The sequence below is a fragment of the Dicentrarchus labrax genome, unplaced genomic scaffold, assembly GCF_905237075.1.
Source record: "Dicentrarchus labrax unplaced genomic scaffold, dlabrax2021, whole genome shotgun sequence".
Taxonomy (NCBI): Eukaryota; Metazoa; Chordata; class Actinopteri; family Moronidae; genus Dicentrarchus; species Dicentrarchus labrax.
Genome location: NW_026136704.1, coordinates 1,445,391 through 1,471,059, shown reverse-complemented (window position 1 = coordinate 1,471,059; position 25,669 = coordinate 1,445,391). Strand labels below are relative to the sequence as shown.

General features: G+C 40.0%; 2 protein-coding genes and 3 long non-coding RNA genes across 9 annotated transcripts in view; 2 read left to right on the top strand and 3 right to left on the bottom strand.

Moving 5' to 3' along the window:
* Positions 1 to 1,487: 1,487 nt before the first annotated feature.
* On the top strand, positions 1,488 to 3,227 carry LOC127363062 (olfactory receptor 52D1-like). Of its 2 annotated transcripts, none has more exons than XM_051399512.1 (2): positions 1,488 to 1,775; positions 2,036 to 3,227. In XM_051399512.1, exon 2 carries the CDS (start codon positions 2,217 to 2,219, stop codon positions 3,138 to 3,140), a length of 924 nt encoding a protein of 307 aa, XP_051255472.1. In that variant the 5' UTR covers positions 1,488 to 1,775; positions 2,036 to 2,216; the 3' UTR covers positions 3,141 to 3,227. The 2 variants fall into 2 exon arrangements, with proteins under 2 accessions (XP_051255472.1, XP_051255473.1); XM_051399513.1 differs by lacking the exon at positions 1,488 to 1,775 and adding an exon at positions 1,806 to 1,828.
* Positions 3,228 to 4,053: 826 nt separating this feature from the next.
* Positions 4,054 to 25,669, top strand: part of LOC127363063 (uncharacterized) — a 99,765-nt gene continuing 78,149 nt past the window's right edge. For both annotated transcript variants that reach the window (XR_007884653.1, XR_007884652.1), the window contains exon 1: positions 4,054 to 4,366. This is a non-coding gene — a long non-coding RNA (uncharacterized LOC127363063). The remainder of the gene's footprint in view (positions 4,367 to 25,669) is intronic.
* LOC127363059 (olfactory receptor 49-like) lies at positions 4,059 to 23,175 on the bottom strand. Of its 3 annotated transcripts, none has more exons than XM_051399506.1 (2): positions 22,195 to 23,175; positions 4,059 to 7,482 (listed from the first exon to the last, which is right to left on the bottom strand). In XM_051399506.1, the coding sequence occupies exons 1-2, from the start codon at positions 22,606 to 22,608 to the stop codon at positions 6,970 to 6,972; spliced, it is 927 nt and encodes a 308-aa protein (XP_051255466.1). In that variant the 5' UTR covers positions 22,609 to 23,175; the 3' UTR covers positions 4,059 to 6,969. The 3 variants fall into 3 exon arrangements, with proteins under 3 accessions (XP_051255466.1, XP_051255467.1, XP_051255468.1); XM_051399507.1 differs by having other exon boundaries at positions 4,059 to 7,730; positions 22,443 to 23,172; XM_051399508.1 differs by lacking the exon at positions 22,195 to 23,175 and having other exon boundaries at positions 6,441 to 8,060.
* Positions 4,059 to 25,669, bottom strand: part of LOC127363064 (uncharacterized) — an 86,525-nt gene continuing 64,914 nt past the window's right edge. Inside the window, exon 2 of the long non-coding RNA XR_007884655.1 lies at positions 4,059 to 4,695. This is a non-coding gene — a long non-coding RNA (uncharacterized LOC127363064). The remainder of the gene's footprint in view (positions 4,696 to 25,669) is intronic.
* On the bottom strand, positions 12,437 to 14,777 carry LOC127363068 (uncharacterized). The gene is made up of 2 exons (XR_007884659.1): positions 14,006 to 14,777; positions 12,437 to 13,141 (listed from the first exon to the last, which is right to left on the bottom strand). It is a non-coding gene; the product is annotated as an uncharacterized LOC127363068 (long non-coding RNA).

The following is a 25,669-nucleotide window of genomic DNA, read 5'->3' as shown; positions in this document are numbered from 1 at the left end:
TTCTCTGCAGTGTGTAAGGCGTTGCGTCCGTTATCAACAATAGCATTGTTATTAATGTAGGTCAGCGCCTCCACAGGGTCGGTGAACTTCATACGTTTCCCGTTGTGTGTGAACTGCAGAGTGGCTGGGTAGTAGAGGCCGAACCGACTCGGAGAAGGCTGTGCGTCGTTTGTTGACATCTGGGCTGTAGTCTGGAAAGAAGTGAAATCTTGATCCGCTGAAGGAGAGCGGGCCCTTCTGCCTGGCGAGGCGTAAGATCAACTCTTTGGTTTGAAAGTGATGGAGCTAGACAATGAATGGCCATGGTCTATTGTCGCCATCAGCTGGTTTTGGGGTCAAACTCCTGTGGGCTCTATTCACCGACGGCGGCTTCTCAAAACTGTCTTCCCCAAGCACATCGATGAGAAGTTTGGTGATGAATTCTGTTGGTCGCGGGTCCTCCGCATTTTCTGATATCCCCACAATGCGTATATTCTGCCGTCTAGTGTAGTTTTCCAAGTACGCCACCTTCTTCCTCAAAGCACCGTTCTCTTTAGCTAGAGAAGTTTGGGAAGCTTCCACGCTGCTCAGTCTCTTGTCGAACTCAGTCAGCCCGTCCTCCATATCAGTAATTCGTTGGCCATACAAATTCAGGATCGAGTGTAAAGAAGCAATAGACGCCCGGTTCTCCTCCCGAAACGTGTTGATAGAGGCTTGCACAGCAGTAACTGCATTTGCCAGCGCGTCCATGTTATTAGCATTAGCACCTGTTTCTGCGCTAACGCTAGCCGAGAAGTTCTAATCGCCCTGTGTTGTGGCTTTCCCACTTTGTTGTTTGGCCGGTTTGGGAGGCATTCATCCACTCATAAGGTAGTAAAGTCACTTAGTGTGTGTTTCCAACGGAGTTTGAAGGGTTACGAGGTCCAAAATGTATAAATTTGATAGATTTCTGCGGGAGCTGTGGAAGACACGTTTACTCACTACTCATGCTCAAACGCGCCCCCCTCTAGGTTTCTGCCTTTTAACAGGCAGTTTTTCCTTGCCCTTGTCGCCAAGTGCTTGCTCATGGTGGTACTGTTGGGTCTCTGTAAATAATGTTATAAAGAGTTTGGTCTAGCCCTGCTCTATTTGAAAAGTGTCCTGAGATAACTTCTGTTATGAATTGGCGCTATACAAAAAAAAATTGAATTGAAATTGAATTGTGAAGTGAAGCTAATGAGAAAGTGTCTTAAACCTGCCTTTTGGAGAATTGTTTTGTGTTCATTTATGAGCTCAGTAAACCAGTTTCCAAATTAGTTTAGGGTCTTTGTTACGGTATGATGTTAATTTAATAAATTATGATCCCATTTAGAGTAAAAAATACGATAAAGCAGTGTATGCTTTAGGGTGTTGCTACCCCAAACCAAGAGCAGCCAATAGGAGCAGCTCAACTTGTGGTATATCACTCCCAAACTGGAGGCTTGAAACGGGACTCCACAAACCAATGGGTGACGTCACGATAGGTTCTCACTTGTTCGACTGCCTCTTGCTGGAGATTAGAAAGAATGCAAGTTTAAGACCCTTCCACATTGGCTTCATTTCACATACCTGGAACTCTGTCCATTAATTATATACTGTCAATGGTTTAAACTGAGATAATCTGTCAAAGTTACTAACAGTAATCAATCCGAAACATGAAATAACATCAGCTTGAAACAAGTAACAACAGGAGGTTTGATAATGAGGTCAGCCTGTTGCTGTGGGTGATTCCTGACTTGAAAAGGTTAAAAGGAACCAGAAGCAGAGTTTGAGCTCAGGTAGGAGGGACTCACAGTAGACAAATATTAGGATTTAGACAATCTCATTAACTGTAATAGTTATTATGATTTTCACTTAGTTTGAGGAATTGGCCACATTTATTGTTCAGTATTAATGTATTTATTGTCAGTAAACTGCTGTTATGTGCTAATACCGCTGCTTATTCAAACTTAATAATAATAATAATAATAATAATAATAATAATCTTGTTCTGCACTGTTTAATAGCTTAATTTATTTATTTTCTCCTCTTCTTTCAGCTCTTCATGGAAGCCACAAAATGTTTTCAGTGAGTGTAGTAATAGAAATATACTAGATGTCTTTATGTCTTGGTATCTCTGGAACATTTATAGTCTCCACTAAAGTTTAAAAGCGAGTAATGTAGCTTTGATCAAAAGTGTTTGTATTGTCTGTACAAGAGGTTTAATTATCCTGTAAATCATGATTAACTCTACACCTGTTTCATATTTCACTCTTGCTGCTTACTTTGACACCGGCGTTTTAAAATACTTATATTTCCTGATTATAATGTCTTTATATGTTTTTATAGTTTGTGGAAATTCTTTGCTCATTGTGATTATCTGTATGAACAGAAGCTTACATGAACCTATGTACATATTTCTGTGCAGCCTGTTTGTAAATGAACTGTATGGTAGTACAGGGTTGTTTCCAATGCTTCTGGTTCAGATTCTCTCTGACATTCACACTGTTTCTGCTTCATTTTGTTACCTGCAGATTTTTTGTGTGTACACATATGCAAGTATACAATTTAGTAATTTAGCTGTCATGTCTTATGACAGATATCTCGCTATCTGTTGTCCTCTACAATATAACACACTTATGACATCTAACAACATTGCCATTCTTATCACTCTAACATGGTTATACCCATTTCTTGCTATTTTTATTTTAATATCTTTGAGTGTTCCTCTACAACTGTGTGGGAACATCATTAACAAAGTGTACTGTGACAACTACTCCATTGTCAAACTGGCCTGCTCCAACACAACAGTCAATAATATCTATGGAATAGTTTACACTTTTACAACAGTTATTCTTGTACTTTTAATATTTTACACTTACATGAAGATCCTTAAAGTTTGTTTTTCTGGTTCCAAACAGACCAGACAAAAAGCTGTCAGCACCTGCACACCTCACCTTGCTTCTCTGCTCAACTTTTCCTGTGGCTGTTTCTTTGAAATAGTGCAGAACAGATTTGATATGAAACGTGTACCAAATATGTTGCGCATTTTTTTATCATTATACTGGCTTACATGTCAGCCAGTCTTCAATCCTGTAGTCTATGGACTGAATATAACCAAAATACGCATTACATGTAAAAGTGTGGTGTTCGGTAAAATGTAACTTCTTACAATCTGTCTGAACCTCTTTTAACATTTATTTAAATGTATAATATACAACATGGAATCATTAAACAGAATATAAACTCTAGAGCTATGTTCTATGTGTAGTTGATTTAATCAATAATCTCTAATCATTAAACAGTGTATAAACTCTAGCTCTATGTTCTATATGTAGTTGATTTGAGTTCTTCCATTATCCCAAATGTTTCCAACAATGTTCAAACACAGAGAAATTTGTCATTTTATTCAGGTAACATGCGTTTCACTGGTTGCCTGTCAATGGTGTCATATCCCCTTTGTGTCTGCGTCAGCGTTGTGGTTGTCTGCCAGAAGCTGTCATACATTGACTGTTTATCCTGTTTTAAAGGTCCAGTGTGTAACATTTAGGAGAATCCATTGTCAGAAATGTAATATAATATCCATAGGTATGTTTTCATTAGTGTACCCTGAAGTCACCTGAAAATAAGAATCATCTTTATTCACAGATGCCACTGGTTGCCCGCTGGGACACATATTGAACCACCATGTGTAAGTGGTGGGCTTCTGTGTTGTGTTAGTGTGATAGAGAAGACACCGGGATCTGTTTTATGGCAAACCTCTGTTTGTTCTGATAAACAAATAGAGAAACAGAACCTCCATGTCAGCTCTACTGCGTGCTCCAGCTCTGACACACATAAAAAAAATTACCAGGCGGAAGTTAGCTTAGTGTGCCACAACTAAGCTAGCAGCACTCACATTCACAATTTTTAAGTGACAATGAAGAAATATATTTTAACAATGTAGGTAACCAAAATAACAACAAGAAACTACAATAAATAATGGGATGGATTAGGATAATGGATGGCCGCATTTTTCATGGCCATTGTAGTTTCTCCCTCACACTTGGTAAGGGAGGATGAAGCGAGTGAGTTCAATTCAATTCAATTCAATTCAATTTTATTTGTATAGCGCCAATTCATAACAGAAGTTATCTCAGGACACTTTTCAAATAGAGCAGGTCTAGACCGAACTCTTTAACATTAATTACAGAGACCCAACAGTACCACCATGAGCAAGCACTTGGCGACAAGGGCAAGGAAAAACTGCCTGTTAAAAGGCAGAAACCTAGGACAGATCCTCCGGCTCTAGGTGGGTGGTCGTCTGTCTCGACCAGTTGGGGTGAGAGAGAGAGAGAGAGAGAGAGAGAGAGAGAGAGAGAGAGAGAGAGAGCGACAGACAGACAGACAGGTGCACAGCAACAACAGTATTGGCAATGGCAGTCAAGCAGGACCATGGCAGGAGGCTCCACCAGGATCCATGAGAACCTGCGAGACGAGAAAGCACAAGAACTCCGGGGAAGAAGTGGAGTTAGTAACATGCATTAAAGGGACATGAATGAGTGCAGAAAGAGAGAGGAAGAGAGTAGCTCAGTGCACCATGGGAAATCCCCCGATAGTCTAGGCCTATAGCAGCATAACTAAGGGATGGTTCAGGACTCACCTGATCCAGCCCTAACTATAAGCTTTATCAAAGAGGAATGTCTTAAGCCTACTCTTGAATGTGGTGAGGGTGTCTGCCTCCCGAACCACAACTGGAAGCTGGTTCCACAGGAGAGGAGCTTGGTAACTGAAGGCTCTGGCTCCTGTTCTACTGTTAGAGACTATAGGAACCACAAGTAGCCCAGCATTCAGAGAACGTAGTGTTCTAGTGGGGTAATAGGGTACTATGAGCTCTTTAAGATATGAAGGGGCCTGACCATGAAGAGCTTTATAGGTGAGGAGGAGGATTTTAAATTCAATTCTACATTTTATAGGGAGCCAATGCAGAGTAGCTAGTACAGGAGAGATGTGATCTCTTTTTCTAGTTCCTGTCAGTACTCGTGCTGCAGCGTTCTGAATTAATTGGAGCGTTTTGGAGTTGCAATCTGCAACTACACCACTAGATGCTACTCAATCCTACACACTGGACCTTTCAGCCACATTTTTACCTAAACCTATTTTTTAGATCTTGCTGGTTTTTAACTCTAGATTTGAACCGGATGAAGGATTTTAGTCATCTGACGTCTGGATCTTAAGTTATCAGAGAAACAAGCTGAGCTAACGTTAGCAGCAGCTCGGCTCATAACTAATGTTATGTTATATAATCAAGTCTGTTGACTCTGCTGATTAAATTATAACTCTTTTGAAAGACTTGTTCTTTCACATCTAATCTGTGTTATAGTGTACCATGCTCCTGGTCCATGCTCTGATTTCGACACTCAACTGTATTGCCCCTCTAAATACAATCTATGTTTAAATATATTAAAACATAGGAGGCTAGCACCGGTACAACCACCAAATACGCCAATTAAAGCAAAAGGTGTGGAAATTTTCAAAGGAATTGATGTTCTACCAAGGTGGAAGAATCCTGTTTAATCTGGCAAGATAGTCTGAAATCATATAGAAAGGCCCTCTGTAATGTCAGAGACAGCACCGCTGAAAGTTATGTGCATCAGATAATGGACTTCAGAACTTAGTGCTGCATTTGACACCACTGACCATCATGTTCTATTACAGAGACTTGAGCATCTAATTGATATTAAAGGAACTGCAGTAAACTGGTTTAAGTCATATTTATCAGATCACCTTATATGTGCTTCCCTTAGGCAACATTATTAGGAATTACTCCGTTAACTTTCACTTTTAATGGAGTGTTGTGCAATTACTAGAACACTGCGCTCTATGAATGCAGGGCTACTTGTGGTTCCTATAGTCTCCAAAAGTAGAACAGGTACCCAGGTACCCCTAGAGAGGTCATCACGTCTTTGCATCCATAAGCATCTCAGAATGGTAATCATAGTCTCTTATATACCACACTCCTACGTAGGTTTTCTGCCTCGTTTCTTGTTACCCCAGATGAAAATCTGCAACTTGGACATGGGCACAAAACTGGCTACTTCCCTCCTATAAACAAGCATTTATAGATACTCCATCAATTGTAGAACAATACAGTTTTCACTTATTGAGCCAGCTTTCCACCACTTTGTTTTCCTGTCTTTTTAGTGATTCACTGATGGAATTAGTGATGTGTCGTTTGAGAACTAGTGAACAATGGGAACCAGCCAATTTCTTTTTTTCCTATAAATTAATACGACACAGACTAATAGGATGGTCCTATATTTGTTAAAATTGTTGGAAAAATACTTGGACAGAAGTTCGTGAACAGCCTTTGCGAGATTTAACCCTAACCCTAACCCTAACCCAATCCAGAAACTGTCTCCCTTTGGTAATAACATTGAGCATGATGAAACTTTTTTATGTTGTGCTGGTCATATAAACAAATATTTCAATAGCCATTTGTAATAGTATTTAATAAGTTATATTTAAGGTTTTTATAACAAGCATACTGTAATGATGGTGTTCTGGAAATGATAAGGTTTGGTATACATATAACCTATATTAAACCAGGAAGTCCCTTCTCTACAGCACACAAGATTGCGAGACAAGTAGCAATGAGTCCATAAATGTTATTGACTGTTGTGTCAGAACATGCCTGTTTGACAATGGAGTAGTTGTCACAGAAAACTTTGTTAATGATGTTCCCACACAGCTGTAAAGAGGCACTCAAAGATATCGTGACAACAGTTGAAAGAAGAGGGAATAACCATCATAGAGAAATGAGAATGGTAACTTTGTTGGATTAATAAAGTCTATCTATCTATCTATCTATCTATCTATCTATCTATCTATCTATCTATCTATCTATCTATCTATCTATCTATTGTTGTATAGAATTTATAGTATTATTTTATTGTTTTCATATCATTTAGGCTAAAAAAATACATATTAGGCTTCATTACTTTTAACAGTAATTTACCTTTTACCAAAGACAATGTTTTTATATAAGCCACGTATTTTAGTCATTTGCAGTCCATACAGTACAGGGTTAAAGAGTGGTTGACAGGTGATAAAGTATGATGACAAAAAAATGCGCAACATGTTCGGTACACTGTTCATATTAAATCTTCCCTGTGCAACTTCAAAGAAACAGCCAAAAGAAAAGTTCAGGAGAGAAGCAAGGTGAGGTGTGCAGGTTCTGACAGCTTTTTGTCTGGTCTGTTTGGAACCAGAAAAACAAACTTTAAGAATCTTTACATAAGGGTAAAGGATTAAAATTACAACGCCAAGTACAATAGTAAATGTGTAAACAATTCCATAGATGTTAATGACTGTTGTGTCTGAACATGCCAGTTTGATGATGGAGTAGTTGTCACAATACACTTTGTTAATTAAGTTCCCACACAGCTGTAAAGAGGCACTCAGAGAAATCACAACAACAATAGCAAGAAAAGGAAATAACCATGATAGAGCAATAAGAATGGCAACCTTATTAGATGTCATACGTGTGTTATATTGTAAAGGGTAACAGATAGCGAGATATCTGTCATAAGACATGACAGCTAAGTTACTAAATTCTACATTTGCATACGAGTACAAACAGAAAATCTGCAGGAAACAAAATGAAGCAGGAACAGTGTGAATGTCGGAGAGAATCTGAACCAGAAGCATTGGAAACAACCCTGTACTACCATACAGTTCATTTACAAACAGGCTGCACAGAAATATGTACATAGGTTCATGTAAGCTCCTGTTCATACAGATAATCACAATGAGCAAAAGATTGGCACACATGATTAAAATATATAATAACATAACAATCATGAAAAATAAATATCTGAAAATCCCGATGTCAAAGTAGGAAGAAAGTGTGAAATATGAAATCTGTGTAGAGTTTACCATGATCCTCCAGTTAGACTGTGCCCAGGAGGGACTGCTTTCAATGAATACTGTACATTTTGTTGCAGGTTTTTAAATTATGACAGTCAAATGTATGCTTATATCAGTTCGCAGAACACAATTTGTGCTTTGTGTATCCTAAAAGCTATCTGCTGTACTGATGTAGTCAGTCTGTCCTCACTGAGATGAAACTCTGCTTCTGTTTCTTTTAAACCTTTCACAGCAACAGTCATGACGTAAGACTGTTGTCAGCAAAACAAGGAAGAGTTCATGCTACTAACAATTAGTAATTGTGAAAATGTGTTCCCATTTGGTGACATGTATGTAATATCCTTACATGATCCTACTATGCATGTATGTTGTGTACATACACATGTTGGGACTACTGGGACCTTTAAAAAATAAACTTGTTCATTTTGTGATTCCACATGAGCTTTATTATTACAGTAATTTCCTGTGACCTCTTACAGAAAAAACTAATGACCGGAGACCCCAAGATTATGTGGTGACCATCCAGAATAAAACCTTAAATAAAATGTATGTACATACATATAAGTTCAAAAGTTTGGAATCACCTGTACTAGTGATGTTTTTTTCCTTCAACAAGCTATTTTAACAGATAAAACAGTAAAACGCTGCTTTGTTCGCCACTTATTTTTCTTTTTCATTTAGCTCCCTCTGCTGGGAGTTTTGTATAGAAGTGAGTGATTCTCAACCAAGGTACATGTACCTCAGTGGGTACGGCTGTTGCCAGGGGGACGTGGAGAGATTGTAGAGTGTCTCAACCAACTTTCATAATTTAAGTATTCATTAAAAAAGTCCACATATTGAGCCAGCTCTAACAATTATTTTAGACATTATTTCAATTAAGATTGCGTGGGAACTAGTTAGCAAGCAAGCAGATGAGATTAAATAATTAGCTAAAAGCAATGGCTGAATGGTTGGAATATCCAGCTTTTGCCACTTCCTGTGGTTATAGTAAGAATGCAAGTGGAAAGTGGAGGAACTGTATGTCTGTTGTTATACATTCATGGCCTCAAAGTAGGGCAGGAGAACCTTCAGAGTATGGTTAACTGCTCTCAATTCCAAGATGTTGGTTTGGTCTCCCCCATATGGGTGTTTCCACGCACTGTGAACCATCCTGCCTTCCCAGACTGCTCCCCTACCTGACGGGTGAAAGATTGTGCCATTGACCTGCTTCCTTGTACACCTCTCCCTTGCAGTTACTTCTATAACCTCTCCAGGCTGGAGCAGGAAGATATGGAGACATACATCAAGTACTTCCTTGCTGCTTCCTCCATCCGTAAATCGACTTCAGAGGACAAAACAACACAATGGTGAAAAACAAATACCACTTGCCCCTCATCAACTATGCCTTCAATACTCTTAAGGTAGCAAATGTGTTCAAGTCCCACGGGTGGATTATGCCCACAACACTCCACCAACGTCTGCTACAGGTATGTCAACGTTCTAGTGCTTCTGTGGTTACCAACCTCCACTCTTCAAGTCTGAGGAAAAGGACACTATGGTTCCATAGGTCCAAGCCAGCATACCTCGGTGCCTCAAGATATGGCACACAAAGTTTAGTCAGTTCTGGCTTGTTGAAATATTTTGGCCAGATTATTTTGTTAATTGACAAAAGGAGTCTTAGTTGACACTCTTTTCCTTAGTCAGATTTTTTTAGGGCATTGGTTCAAGACCCACAGACCACAGTATGGAGTGTGGACTGGTAGCTGGAGAGGTGCCAGTTTTACCTCCTGTGCACTGCTGAGGTGCCCTTGAGCAAGGTACCCAACCCCAAGAAACGGCTCATGGGGCGCTGTTAACATGGCAGCCCATCACTCCACCATCTCTCTCCATGTCTGCATGTCCACAAGCCTTGCATGTGTGTGCACATGCTTTTTATTATTTTAATAAAGTAAATCTTATCTTATCCATCATCCACTGTATTGATAAGTCCGCCATGATTTGTTTTTATTTAAGTTGGAAGTTATTTATTACGTGTTTTGAACAACCAGACTGCATAATGTTACACTGTGTTGGAATAAATGAACTAAAGGTTAGTTAGTTACACACTTAGGTTAGTATGGCTGGGATAGGAGATTTTGTTGCTGCTCCGAGTGAGGGGTTTCTAGATCGTTGCACTAAGGATCACCTTCTAAAGATTGCAGAAGAATATGACATTGATCTAAGTGGGATAGGTGATAGATGATGTAAGGAGAATGTAAAGCATATGGTAAAACTGCAGTTAGTCGAGAAAGAGGTAGTGGTGGCTAAGCAAGAGGGGGTCCATCGCTATCTGCACAGTCACTTTTGTCAGGCAACTTAACCTTTGAGCAGAGAACAGAATTGCTTTTATTGCAGTTTTCTCATGATAAAGAGAAAACAGAGTTGGAACTAGAAAGGCAAAAGATTGAGATAGGAAAGCATAAGTTGAGGAGGAGAGAGCAGAAAGATAGCATTGGAAACTGCTAAGAGATGGTAAGCTTTCTGGGGATGTGTTGCGACGGGAAGAAAGTTCCTCTTTGCGGTCAGGGTCACCAGTTGTTGTTAGTAATTTGCGTCTCTTGCCTAAATTTAATGAGCGGGATCCAGATGTGTTTTTCTCTCTTTGATTTGGTCAGACTCTGAGCAGGTTTTGTTGTTGCAGTGTGTGTGTTGTCAGGAAAAGCACAGGAAGCCTATGCGTCATTAAGTAGCAATAATCTAACTTATCAATCAGTCAAGGCTGCTGTACTGAAGGCGTATGAGTTAGTTCCAGAAGCATATCGTCAGCGATTTAGGATGTGGGGAAAAAAGGGTTAGTCAGTCTCATATGGAGTTTTCAAGGGAGATGACTAATCATTTCAATCGTTGGTGTATGGCTTCTGATGTTGACAACTTTGTGTAACTTGGTCTTCTTAGAGCAGTTTAAAAACTCTCTGCCCAGTCAGGTTGCCACATACATTAATGAACGTAAGGTTACAATTGTTGCTGAGGCTGCAGCATTGGCTGATGAGTATGTACTTATTCATAAACATCGACCCAGTGAGCCTTTGCGGGAGCCTGTGGTAGGAACAGATGGTAGTGCCTGGTCGACTTGGGGCCTTTTCAGGTAAAGGGTCCTGTGGAGTACCTGAAAAAGGGACAATGTGTGCAATTACTGTCATCAGGCAGGCCACTGGAAGGCAGACTGCCCGATGCTCAGGGCTAAGAAGCAGCATGCTGGAGGTGGTCATGTAAAACCTGCTGCACTGGCTGCAAGCGTTCCTGGTTCTGTGAATGTGGGCATGTAGCAAGGTAGGAATGCAGATTTTTGCATGGCTCGTGTTCTTGAGGAGTCCTATCTGCCATTTGATAGAGATGGGTTTGTAGTGATACCAAGGTTAGCGAGGAAGTAGGTGCCCCATGGTGAGGATTTTGTTTGGGGTCCCATTTTTCAAGTTGTAGTTCCATGCAAATGTTGCAGTCATGTGTTAGGGCTTGCTCATGATGGGTCAGGGCACATAGGCATCCGGAAAACATATGACAGGATTTTGTGCCATTTTATTTTGCAACGACTAAAGAAGGATGTTTCTGTACATATTAAAAACGGTTAACTGGTAAGCCCAATCAGGTCATTAAACCCGCTCTGCTGCAGCCAATTCCAGCTATCAGGCAACCATTTGAGTACTTGATTATTTAATGTGTGGGGCCAGTTTTTGCTAACAGTTATGTGTCAAAGCACTAAATATCAAGCAGCTTATCCTTTGCGCACAATTACTGCAAAGTCTGTGGTTAGGGCGCTGACACAATTTATATCTGTGTTTGGCATACCCAGAGTCATTCAGAGTGACCAGGGTTCTAACTTTTCTTCGCATCTTATGGCCCAAGTGTCAAAGCTGCTAGGAATCAGACATAACCAGTCATCTGCTTATCATGCTCAAAGTCAAGGTGCTTTGGAGTGTTTTCACCAAACACTCAAGTCTTTGTTGCGTGCATATTGTACAGAGATGTATGGGGACTGGGAGGAGGGGCTACCATGGTTTCTTTCAGCTGCATGAGAGGTCTTGCAGGAAAGTACGGGGTTTAGCCCAAATGATCTGGTGTTCTGACACCATTAGGGGTCCACTGTCTGTGTTTAAGGATGGGTTAAAGGAGTCAGATCCGCCGACCAATCTTATTGACTATGTCAATGAGTTTAGGCATCGTCTATATGCTGCAGGGGAGTGTTTGTGACACCTTTCATACAATTCTACTGACAATAGCTCTATAATTATACTAAGTTACAATGGACAGGGCAGATACAGGACACAGGTCTGTACTGCTTATTTGATTCAAATAATAGTAGCAATGATATAATTGTTATAGAGGTCAGTGCTGTAGACACAAGTTAGAGGACAGTGCTGTAGCTACAGGGCAGAGGTCAGTGTTGTAGATACAGGGCAGAGGTCAGTGTTGTAGCTACAGGGCAGAGGTGAGTGTTGTACCTACATGGCAGAGGTCAGTGTTGTAGATACCAGGTAGGTATAGGTCTATACTGTCTATTTGATGAATAGTAACAATAAGGATATTATTAACAAAAATGAGATTATGAATATTAACTTTATTTCGTAAGTAACAGTTTTGTTCTTTTTATTCTTCATACAGTTTTTGGACCGCATCTACTCTACCACATTGTTGCAGATAGACAAGTAATTGAGATTTTCACCTTTGTTATATGTTACAGTTATTGAAATAAGAATATTTTAAAATATACTATAAATGCTGAAGTCATCCAACGTGGTACACAGATTCCCCATGGAGATGTGCTAAACATATTGAAACATATATTCAATAGTGCCACCATGTGGTCTGTTATTAAACTTTTCAAATTCCAAAACTTTAATAAACCTTAAAAACTAAATTCTTTTCAGTGTATCCACTGATGTGAACAACTTGTCACTTCAATCTGTGTTCTATTCAGAAGTCCATCACTCTATATTTTGTTTTAAATATGCAAAATTAACGTCTACACCGATCAGTCATACAATTATGACAACCTGTGGTCATAATATAATGCAGACCCATATCAACAAACTTCTCTGCACTGTGTGTTCTGACCCCTTTCTATCAGAACCAGCTTTAACTGTTTCAGCAGTTTGAGTTCCAGTAGCTCGTCTGTTGGATCGGACCACACGGGCCAGCCTTCACTCCTCACGTGCATCAATGAGCCTCGGCCCCCCATGACCCTGTCTCCAGTTCTGTTCCTTCCTCGGACCACTTTTGATAGGCACTGACCTTTGCAGACCTGGAACACCCAAAAATTCAAACCAACGTTGATCTAGATATTTTACATCATCATTTAATTTATTTTGACTCGAAATTAAAAATATATATATTATCATCAAATCATCCATGTTTTACATAGTATTGAATTATATTTATATCATATAATTAAGCAGTAGTTTAGATTTTACCAAAGACAATGTTTTTACATAAGCCACATATTTTAGACATTTGCAGTCCATACAGTACAGGGTTAAAGAGTGGTTGACAGGTGACGAAGTATGATGACAAAAAAATGTGCAACATGTTCGGTACACTGTTCATATTAAATCTGGCCTGCACAACTTCAAAGAAACAACCAAAAGAAAAGTTCAGGAGGGAGGCAAGGTGAGGTGTGCAGGTACTGACAGCTTTTTGTCTGGTCTGTTTGGAACCAGAAAAACACACTTTAAGAATCTTTACATAAGGGTAAAGGATTAAAATTACAACGCCAAGTACAATAGTAAATGTGTAAACAATTCCATAGATGTTAATGACTGTTGTGTCTGAACATGCCAGTTTGATGATGTTCATACAGATAATCACAATGAGCAAAACATTGGCACAAAGAGTTAAAATATATAATAGCATAACAATCATGAAAAATAAATATCTGAAAATCCCGATGTCAAAGTAGGCAGAAAGTGTGAAATATGAAATCTGTGTAGAGTTAACCATGATCCTCCAGTTAATATCTTTACATATTACTGTACATTCTGTTGTAGGTTTTGCTATATGATTAATTGTCGAATTTCTCACTGTCAACAATCTAACAATATTCACTCTGCTAGCAGTTAAGAAATTACTTTCAATAAACAAATGAAAATGACAATTTAACTATACTTACCTATTCTATTATTGAAAGTCAGTATAAGCCATGCTCAGAGATCACAGAACACAATTTATGGCACTGTGTGAGTCCTAAGAACTATCCGCTGATGTAGTCAGTCCCTACTCACTGAGATGAAACTCTGCTTCTTCTTCTTTTAAACTTTTCATAGCAACAGTCATGACGTAAGACTGTTGTTAGCAATACAAGTTCAAGCTACTAACAATTAGTAATATTGAAAAGATAGGTCAGTAGAAACAAATAAAGAGATTCCTTTCGTCCCCATTTGTTTAAATTACATGACATATGATTTAAATTTACCTCTGTACCAGTTGTGGCACAAAGACAGTCAGAGGAAACTCACATGGTCGACATGTGAAAAATTGTGACAGAAGCAGATTGATATGAATGTGGTCCTCGTTGGATGTGGCAGACTTACAGACTGAGGCCAAAGTGTGCTTTTGATATTGAGATGGGCGTGTATGGCTGCAAAATGTTGGTTCCCACACTTCTTGTTCCAGGACAGCATAAGTTGATATTAGGGACCAATGTTATAAAACACATCCTGCATCAGTCCAAGCTATGTGAGTCATACTGGAAGACAGTGTCAGGCCCCTGCCCAACCAGAGACCGAGAAACTGAAACTTTCCTGTCAGTGCCCTCTGGTCTGACCCCCTGGAAGGGAGATGATGTGCCCGATAAGGTCGGTACAGTCAGGTGTAATTCTGACTGTGAATATCTCATCTGGGGAAAACCAAAAAAGACTGCTATTTCAACAGGCAGCACTGTCATCTCAGAGCCCAGATGATCCCGCTCAGCTCCCAGATGTGTTTTTGTCTCAAAGATTATAACTTCACTGTGGGGAGACAGGTGGGTCCCACTATGGGTCCCTGGGGAGTGGTCCCCACTTGTGGAGCTCTGCCCACCCAGTTACACATTTTTAAATTCACCAAGACTAACAGGCCTGGGAGGGGGTATTGCAGTTGTCTTTAAAAAACATTTTACTTGAATTCCACTCAGCCTTGGCTCTTTTAACAGTTTTGAAATCTTAACTTTTAAAATTGTGTGTGAAGACCCCATCTGCTGTATAATCATTTACCGTCCCCCCAATTCCAACTCCAGCAGTGGTTTCCTCACTGAATTCTCTGACCTACTGTCCTCTCTCGTGCTCAAATTTGATAAGGCCATTATAGCTGGTGACTTTAACATTCATATTGATAAAACTTCAAATCCATTTGCCACAGAGTTTTTAAACATTTGTAAATCTTTTAACCTTGTGCAGCACGTCTGAGGCCCTACACATAACCGTGGGCACACCCTGGACTTAGCTTTTACTCTGGATCTGTCTCTTAGTTTCCTGAATATGCATGATTTTGTCTCTGACCACAAATGTATTACTTTTGATACACATTTTATAACTGCTTCACCATCCAGGAAACGTATAATCCACTCTTGCATCTTTAATAATCAGTCAGCAGCCACATTCTGTAGCCATTTTTGTGGTCTGGCTAATTCTCCTCCTCACTTTCCCAACATTAATGATCAAATTAGCTAGTTTAATAATTTGTGTACATCAGCCCTTGATTTTTCTGCTCCATATACATCCAGGGCTGTCCCAGTTATTAATAAAACTCCCTGGATCAACAACAACATTAGACAACAAAGAAGGGAATATAGGAAGGCAGAGCGAAATTGGAAAAAGCACAAACTTGAAGTCCACCGCCTCTACATGAGGGAACTACTGTTTAAATTGAACCAACTATTAAAGATGTGCGAGCTGCCTACTTTTCTGATCTGATTGTTAGCAATAAACATAACCCAAGGTTTTTGTTTACTATCAACCAGCTTGTAACTCCATCTCCTCCTGCAAGATCGATGGTATAAGTTCTAATTTTCCCCTTAGTGTTCTTCAAAACCATACTCCCTCTCTTAGGTCCTAGCCTGCTTGCTATCATCAATTCCTCTCTCACATCAGGGTCCGTACCTGACCTCTTTAAAAGTGCCAGTGTTCAGCCACTTCTTAAAAAACCCTCTCTCAATCCAGACCAGTTAGAAAACTATAGACCTATCTCCAAACTTCCCTTTTTATCTAAAATACTTGAAAAGATTGTTTTGCGGCCCAGCTCCTGAAGCTGGTAGAAGGTCATAGAATCTTTGACAAATTCCAATCTGGTTTTCGCCAAAATCATAGCACCGAGACACCATTACTGAGAGTGTCTGATGACATCCTTATGTATGCTGACAAAGGTGAAAGCTCCATCCTTATTCTTCTTGATCTGACTGCAGCCTTTGATACCATCGATCATGCCATTTTACTGGATAGATTACAGAACTGGGTTGGCATTTCTGGTACAGCCTTAAATTGGTTTAATTCCTACTTGACTAATAGAGTCTTTAATGTCTGCATTAATAATCATGTTTCCTCTTCCGCTCCCCTGCTGTGTGGTGTCCCTCAGGGGTTGGTTCTTGGTCCAGTTCTGTTCTCCCTGTACATGCTTCCTCTGGGTCATTTGTTCAGCCGCTTCAATGACATGTCATACCACTGTTATGCCGATGATACACAGATCTACTTTTCTGCGAAACCCAATAATCTGACTCAACTGTGATCTCTCTCCATGAGTGTTTAGCTGCCACCAAAGACTGGATGTCTCTTAATTTTCTCCACTTAAATCCGGATAAAACTGAAATCATTTTAGTTGGCCCCGATAAATTTGTCACTGCAGTTGATCAGTTTATTGGACCACTACGCACTAATATCAAACCCACTGCTAAGAATCTGGGTATCATCTTCGACCAGCATATGACATTTGACCTTCATGTCACAAAACTTGTCCAGTCCTGTTTCCTGCAGCTACGAAATATAGCAAAAATCAAAAGATTCCTGTCCTCCAGTGATCTGGAACAATTAATTCAAACCTTAATTTTCTCCCGTCTAGATTACTGTAATTTCCTCTACACGTGCCTCAGTCAGACATCCTTAAATCGTTTACAGTTAGTACAAAATGCAGCCACCAGACTTTTAACTTGGACCAGCTGTCGGTCCCACATTACTCCTGTCCTTGCATCCCTTCATTGGCTTCCTGTAAAATTCTGATCAACTATAAGATCTTACTGATTACATATAAGGCACTTCATGACCTTGCTCCCAATTACATTTCAGATCTCCTTGTTCCTCATTCCACTCCTCGGCCACTCAGCTCCTCAAATCTCGGCCTTTTATCCGTTCCACGCTCTAACTGTAAATCTAAAGGTGACCGTGCCTTCGCTGTTCTAGTCCCAACATTGTGGAATAGTCTTCCCCAATCACTTAGATTCACTGAATCTGTGGACTGTTTTAAGCGGCTGCTGAGTGAAGGTCTATGTGGAACTAGTGAGAGCCTTGACTCTGAAAGCGAAAGTTCATCTGTGACTGTGGAAAATAAACAGGGCTTCTTACCTGATCCAGAGAATCTTGGCTCTGGGAGAAGAACCACTGAATGGATTACACAGTTGTCTGTGCCAAGTCTGTCAGAGGCAAATGTTACTGATATAACGCAGTGACTTGCATGACTTGTGACCCCCAAGATGCCTCAGTCTCACCCGAGGATCACATGACTGCCCAGTCTCTGACCTGTGATTCTGGCCCTGTGACTGCTGTGAACATTCCAGTACTTGTGAGACAGTCTGAAACAGCTTTCAGCACTGTGACGCAGACAGACAAGACATCAGACTTTCTGCAGCCTGTAGATCAGACCTCACATCATGTCTGTGGTCACAGACCATGTCTAGTTCAATGTTAAGGCTGTTTGCAAATCTATGTTCCAGGCTGTTACTGACTGAAACCTTGATCAGATAGCCTATGCTTTTTAATTTTTATTTGTATCGGTATAGTGTCCCGCAGTTTTTATTTTCTTATCTGTCATGGGCCTGCGCTACACTGGGTTAGGATGTTGTGGGGTGTACAAGGCACCCAATTGCCAGTTGCTGGATGGAGAGATAAGTGCTGCTCTCATACACTTTATCCCTATGGGATACATTTGTTGTTGGTTCTCTTTATCGTGATCTTGTGTAACAGTTAAAACTGCACTTTATTCATTCTTATTTTTAATATGTATATATAGATTTCATTTCGTATTTATTTCACTATTAATTTACTGTTATTCTGGTTTATTTCCTGTTAAAAATTAGTTTTCTGAATTTAGCTTGCTCCTCCCATCTCCATCCTCATAGTGTTGTTTTGCTTTGCTGAGGGAGCAGAGGTGCGGAAAAAGAGCCGAAGGCAATTAATGTCCTATATTGTCTTCTGAAGGAGCAAATAAATACTGAAAAACAGATCGTGAGTCATCCACTGTTTATGCCCTATCTATACTAGAATCTAGACTCCTAAGTATCTCCCACACGAAACGTCCTTCCACAAAAAAAATAAAATATATACATTAGCATTTTATATTCTCTCGTGAAAAATTTAAGATCTGTGAATTCTAAATGTATGTATTTACTAACAAAACCTACCTATTATTATTATTATTACATATTTTTATAAATGTTGCTTTGTTATTAGCTACCATAATCATAATCATAACAAAGTTTGGTGAGCTGTTAATCGTATTGGTCACTGTATTCCTTTTAATAAAACATGAGAAAACATTTGTGGAATGTGAATAACAATAATAATATAAGAGAAACAATATGAATATCAGTAACAATAGCCCTAATAATATTATACATTTACGAGTTAAAAACTGAACCCCCTTTTCCTTGAGGAACCTGGATGAGAGGCTGTGACGTCATACATCAGCTTGTGTGAGGACTGCTGTGTACCATCACGCACCAAGGTGAGTTTTAACAACGACAAACCCTGGTTCACAGCCAAACTCAGTCAGTTACGGTTGCAGAAGGAGCAAGTGTTCAGGAGTGGGGACAGGGACAGGTTTAAGGAGTCAAAGTACACGTTTAGCAAGGAGGTGAGAAAAGCTAAATGACAGTACTCTGAGAAACTTCAACATCAGTTCTCAGCCAACGACAGACAACCAACTACAAACCTAAAATCCCCCACTCCATCAACGACTTGCGCCTGGCAAACCATCTGAATGACTTTTACTGTTGCTTCGACAGACAAAGGAGCAGTCCTGACACCATCCCCCCCGTGACACCCCTCACCAGCCCCACCTCACCAGACCCTCCCCCCCAGCTCAGCAGGAGCCGGGGCCACTTCACAACCCCACACCCCTGTGAATCCCTCCTCCTCCACCACAGTGATGACTCCGCACCTCCAAGAGACGGACGTCAACAGGCTCTTTAAGAGGCAGAAATCCCACAAAGCAGCTGGACCAGACTCTGTCTCTCCATCCACCCTGAAACACTAGCTGTCTCCGGTGATCACGGACATCTTCAACACCTCATTGGAGATATGTCATGTGCCAGCCTGCTTCAAAACATCTACCATCATCCCTGTCCCCAATAAAGCAAGGACCACAGGACTCAATGACTACAGACCCGTTGCCCTCACCTCTGTGGTCATGAAGTCTTTTGAGCGCCTTGTGCTTTCCAGCCTCAAAGCCATTACGGATCCACTCCTGGACCCTCTGCAGTTCACCTACAGAGCCAACAGGTCTGTAGACGATGCAGTAAACATGGCCCTGCACTTCACCCTCCAGCATCTGGACTCCCCGGGAACCTATGCCAGGATCCTGTTCGTGGATTTCAGCTCTGCTTTTAACACCATCATCCCAGCTCTGTTAAAGGACAAGCTCTCCCAGCTCACTGTGCCTGACTCCACCTGCAGGTGGATCACAGACTTCTTGTCTGACAGGAAACAGCACGTGAAGCTGGGGAAAAATGTCTCTGACTCCCAGACCATCAGCACAGGATCCCCCCAAGGCTGCGTTCTTTTTCCTCTGCTCTTCTCCCTGTACACCAACAGCTGCACCTCCAGTCACCAGTCTGTCAGGCTCCTGAAGTTTGCAGATGACACCTCCCTCATTGGGCTCATCTCTACTGGAGATGAGTCCACCTACAGATGGGAGATTGACCATCTGGTGACCTGGTGCAGCCAGAACAACCTAGAGCAAAAACAGTGGAGATGGTTGTGGACTTCAGGAGGAACCCAGCCCCACCCACCCCCATCATGCTGTGTGACTCCCCAGTTGACTCTGTGGAGTCCTTCCGCTTCCTGGGTACCATCATTACCCAGGACCTCAAGTGGGAGCTGAACATCAGCAGAGGATGTACTTCCTGTGGCAGCTGGGGAAGTTCAACCTGCCAAAGACAATGATGGTGCACTTCTACACCGCCATCATCGAGTCCATCCTCACCTCATCCATCACCATCTGGTACGCTGCTGCCACTGCCAAGGACAAGGGCAGACAGCAGCGTATCATTCGATCAGCTGAGAAGGTGATCGGCTGCAATCTGCCATCCCTCCAGGACCTGTACGACTCTAGGACCCTGAGGCGTGCAGGTAGGATTGTGGCTGACCCCTCCCACCCGGTCAGAAACTCTTTCAATCACTCCCCTCTGGCAGGAGGCTGCGGTCCATCAGGACCAAAACCTCTCACCACAAACAGTTTCTTTCCGTCTGCAGCTGGCCTCATTAACAAGGCCCGGATTCCCCACTGTCACTGACTCTTATACCCACCCTGTATAGTATAGATATAGTCTTATCTTTTCTTATCTTTCTTATCTTTATTTATTTATATTTTTAAAAGTACTTTATTCTTGTGTGATTTTTGTGTGATTTGTATATTTTTGTGTGATTGTATATTTTAAGCACCATTGCACCAAGACAAATTCCTCGTATGTGTAAAAACCTCCCTCGCAATAAATCTGATTCTGATTTGTCCCACCTCGAGTGGAAGTTAAAGGCACTCAAACACCTCCACAGCAGCCAAGCCTTTAGGAGGCTAGAAGGAACAACAGCTACTTTGGCTGAAATGGTGAAAAAAGTCTCTGGAACTGGATCATCTCCAACTGTTCTCCAAGATTAAATTGATTGATTGAACATAAAGAATTCTGACATAGGGGTTATTTTTCTCAAGGTGTGTGGAGACTGAGGTGAAGGTAGTGGAGATGGCATACTTGATGGATCTGTGCAAACGGGTGAGGGTCCAGGCTGGCAGGGATGTTGCTCTTTATGTGCTGGGGAAGCTTTTATGATTGTTGCATCATTGAGTTACGTGAATTGTCAGCTGTGAAATTATATAGATTCACTTGTTCTGTATTCTATATTCTGGTTAAAATGTATGTGAGAAAACATTTGTGCAATCTTAACAATAATATTAATAACAGTAACAATATGAATACCAATAGCAATACCCCTAATAATAATAATAATGATTTTATGAGTTAAAAACTGAACCCTAAAACACAGTTCCCTGAAGAAACTTTTTAAAGGTTCTTCTACATCTAAGGGGGGAATTTGAAGATTGAACAGAAAGTTACTTGTAGCAACTGAAAGACTGTTCATAACTTAGATACAAACCAACACTGATCTAGATATGCATTTACTTTATTTTGACTTGTTAATTATAGTATACACTTTAATTAAAAACACACAATATTGTTATCATTAAAGCATCCATGTTTTACATATTATAGAATTATTAGTTCAATTAATCAGCAATCAAAAGCATCAGCCAGCAACACAGAGCAACACCTTATTGAGGATAAAAATATATATAAAATAATATATATACAGACAGGTTTTGAATAGTAGTTTACATTTTACCAAAGACAATGCTTTTCCATAAGCCACGTATTTTAGACATTTGCAGTCCATACAGTACAGGGTTAAAGAGTGGTTGACAAGTGAGAAAGTATAATGACAAAAAAATGCGCAACATGTTCGGTACACTGTTCATAATAAATCTGGCCTGCACAATTTCAAAGAAACTACCAAAAGTAAAGTTCAGGAGAGAAGCAAGGTGAGGTGTGCAGGTACTGACAGCTTTTTGTCTGGTCTGTTTGGAACCAGAAAAACAAACTTTAAAAATCTTTACATAAGGGTAAAAGATTAAAATTACAACACCAAGTAATATGGTAAACACGTAAACAATTCCATAGATGTTAATGATTGTTGTGTCAGAACATGCCAGTTTGACAATAGAGTAGTTGTTACAGTAAACTTTGTCTATAATGTTCCCACACAGCTGTAAAGAGGCACTCAGAGAGATCATGACAACAATAGCAAGAAAAGGAAATAACCATGATATAGCAATAAGAATGGCAACCTTATTAGATGTCATACGTGTGTTATATTGTAAAGGATAACAGATAGCGAGATATCTGTCATAAGACATGACAGCTAAGTTAGTAAATTCAATATTTGCATACGAGTACAAACAGAAAATCTGCAGGAAACAAAATGAAGTAGAAACAGTGTGAATGTCAGAGAGAATCTGAATCAGAAGCATTGGAAACAACCCTGTACTACCAAACAGTTCAATTACAAACAGGCTGCACAGAAATATGTACATAGGTTCATGTAAGCTTCTGTTCATACAGATAATCACAATGAGCAAAAGATTGGCACAAACAATTAAAATATATAATAACATAACAATCATGAAAAATAAATATCTGGAAATCCCGATGTCAAAGTAGGCAGAAAGTGTGAAATATGAAATCTGTGTAGAGTTAACCATGATCCTCCAGTTAATATCCGTACATATTACTGTAATTTTTTTTCAGGTTTTGCTATATGTTTGTCAAATTTCACACTGTCAACAATCTAACAATATTCACTCTGCTAGCAGTTAAGAAATTACTTTCAATAAACAAATGAAAATGACAATTTAACTAAACTTACCTACTCTATTATTGAAAGTCAGTATAAGCCATGCTCAGAGATCACAGAACACAATTTATGGCACTGTGTGAGTCCTAAGAACTATCCGCTGATGTAGTCAGTCCCTACTCACTGAGATGAAACTCTGCTTCTTCTTCTTTTAAACTTTTCATAGCAACAGTCATGACGTAAGACTGTTGTCAGCAATACAAGGGAGAGTTCAAGCTACTAACAATTAGTAATATTGAAAAGATAGGTCAGTAGAAACAAATATAAAGAGATTTATTTTGTCCCCATTTATAAATTACATGACATATGAGTTAAAAATGCAGTTTATAAATTCTTATGTTCAATGTGTATTTGTGAATTATACTTAATTTATGGAGTGTTTGTGAATTTCATCTCATTATTACGACAGAGTATTAGGGCCAGACTAAGAGATAAAATATATTTTTTTGGGGGGGAATTATGAGAATAAAGTCATAATATTATGAGATTAAAGTCAAAATATTAGGTCTACGAGAATAAAGTTGTAATATTACGAGAAAAAAGCCGCAATGTTACGAGACTAAACTTGTAATAATAGCAATAATAATACGAGAAAAAAAGTTGTTTTAATGGGAAAAAATGCTTCGATAAGAGTTATCAAGATCTGACGTGACCAGCTCAACCAAACAGCAGCCTCAGCCTGAGCCCAGCAGCCGCTGTTTGTCTCAGTCGTACCGTACAGTCAACAGGTAAGCTAACGTATTGATCATTTCGGCGTTAAACAGTTTTGCTGGCTAAGCAATTAGTTCCCATTAAATTACTACTTTATTCCCGTAATATTATGACTTTATTCTCTCAATATTATGACTTTTTTCTCATTATATTACGACTTTATTCTTGTAATATTACGTCATTTTTCTCGTAATGTTACGACTTTATTCTCGCAATATTACAATAAATTTCTTGTAATATTACAAATTTTTTCTCGTAATGTTATGACTTTATTCTCTTAGACCTAATATTATTACTTTATTCTCATAATATTATGACTTTATTCTTGTGATTTCCTGCCCTAATACTCCATCGTACATTATGTTTTTTTCACCAACTTTTATTTTGGTTTATTTCCTGTGGAAATTAGTTTTCTAAACCTCGGACACACTTACCTCCCAGACTTCCGTAGGTCCTCCCATCTTCCCCTCATAGTGTTCTTTTGCATTGCTGAGGGAGCAGAGGTGCGGAAAATTAATGTGCTATATTGTCTTCTGGAGGAGCAAATAAATGCTGGTTCAGTACAGTTCTATGAGTTGGCCTCTATTCATTCCCTATCCACAACTGTTAAACTGGTGCCGTCACCCTTTGGATCTTCAGATCAGCCTGATGCTAATTGCTGTGGATGCTGTGCTGCCGCTGAACTACGAATCAAGATTATTGTGTGGTCAGATATATAAGTGACTCTGGATGTAGGTATAATGTTGTATATTGTTTATCCTCACTAAATTAGTAACTTAAATACTGTTATATATCATTTTTGTTGCTCAAAATAGCTTGCTTTTCTGCTCCACTTTCTTTCAGTATAAATTTAGTCAACACAAGAACATTTGATAGTTCAAGTAACAATGGATAGGTTTACAGACATGACCCACCACACGTGCCAGTTCATGTTAAATCTGATAAAAGATTCCAGACATTCAGAGGGTTAGGGTTTTAGTTTGAGAAAGTTAGATCTGTTTTGTTTGTTACTTTGGCCTTGTTTTACCCTGAAGTTTGTTCCTGGTTTTTGTTGCACTATTTCCATGTGTTGTAAATAAATCACTTCACTTGATTGTTAAATCCATGTTTGTTGTTGGTTTGGGGATCGGGATAGTATTATTGGTTTATTTTCTTCTTACATACATATGTTGTGATCCTTCACCCTAGACAGGGGTGTAACAATACTTGTTGTTCCAGGACAACATTTGTATAGCGCCAATTCATAACAGAAGTTATCTCAGGACACTTTTCAAATAGAGCAGGTCTAGACCGAACTCTAGCAGGTCTAGACCGAACAACAAGAGACTGAGAAACTGAACATTTCCTGTCAGTGCTCTCTGGTCTGACCCCCTGTGCTTACTCGGCTATGCCACCTACTGCTGATGCAAACTCTGCTGGAAACAAGCTCAAGTCAGTTGGACTAAGTGAAGTGTCAGCTGAATGTAAGAAGAGGGTGGCTGATCTTGTTTTACTGTATAAGGACGTCTTTTCACACCACCGTTTTGACTGTGGGGAGGCGAAGTGCTTTGTACACCGCATAGACCTGTCAGACAGCAGACCATTCAGACTCCCATACATGAAGGTGACCCCTGGCCAGTGCCAAAACTTCCACTCAGGTAATCAGTAATCGGGAAATCATTAGAAAATCAACCAGTGAATACACATCACCACTGGTGCTTGTGTGGAAAAGAAATTGGAGATCTCTGCATTTGTACAGACTTTTGCTGGTTGAATAAGAGGACCCTGGAGGAAGCTCATCCTCTTCCCCATCAGGCAGATTGTTTGGCAGCACTGGAAGGAAACTGTCTCTTCAGCATGATGGATTTGACCTCCGGGCTCTTCAACATGCCACTCCATGAGGATGACATGAAGTACTCTTCCTGTGCTTCATGTGCATGATGACCAGCATCTTTGGGGACCAAAACTATTTGAGTCTGCTGTGCTACTTGGAGGATTTGTTGGTGTTTGCACCGGATGAAGAGACTGCCTTGCTGCATGTGAAGATGGTGGACAGGCTGCGCAACTACAACTTGAACTACCCAGCTCACCATTTGGAGTTTCTGGCTTAAAAATGGTCAGTGTGTGACATATGAACAAGGAGATGCACACTTACAGGATACACGAAACAGTCACTGGACAGAAGAAAGTGATCCACAGGATTCTGATACTGACCAATT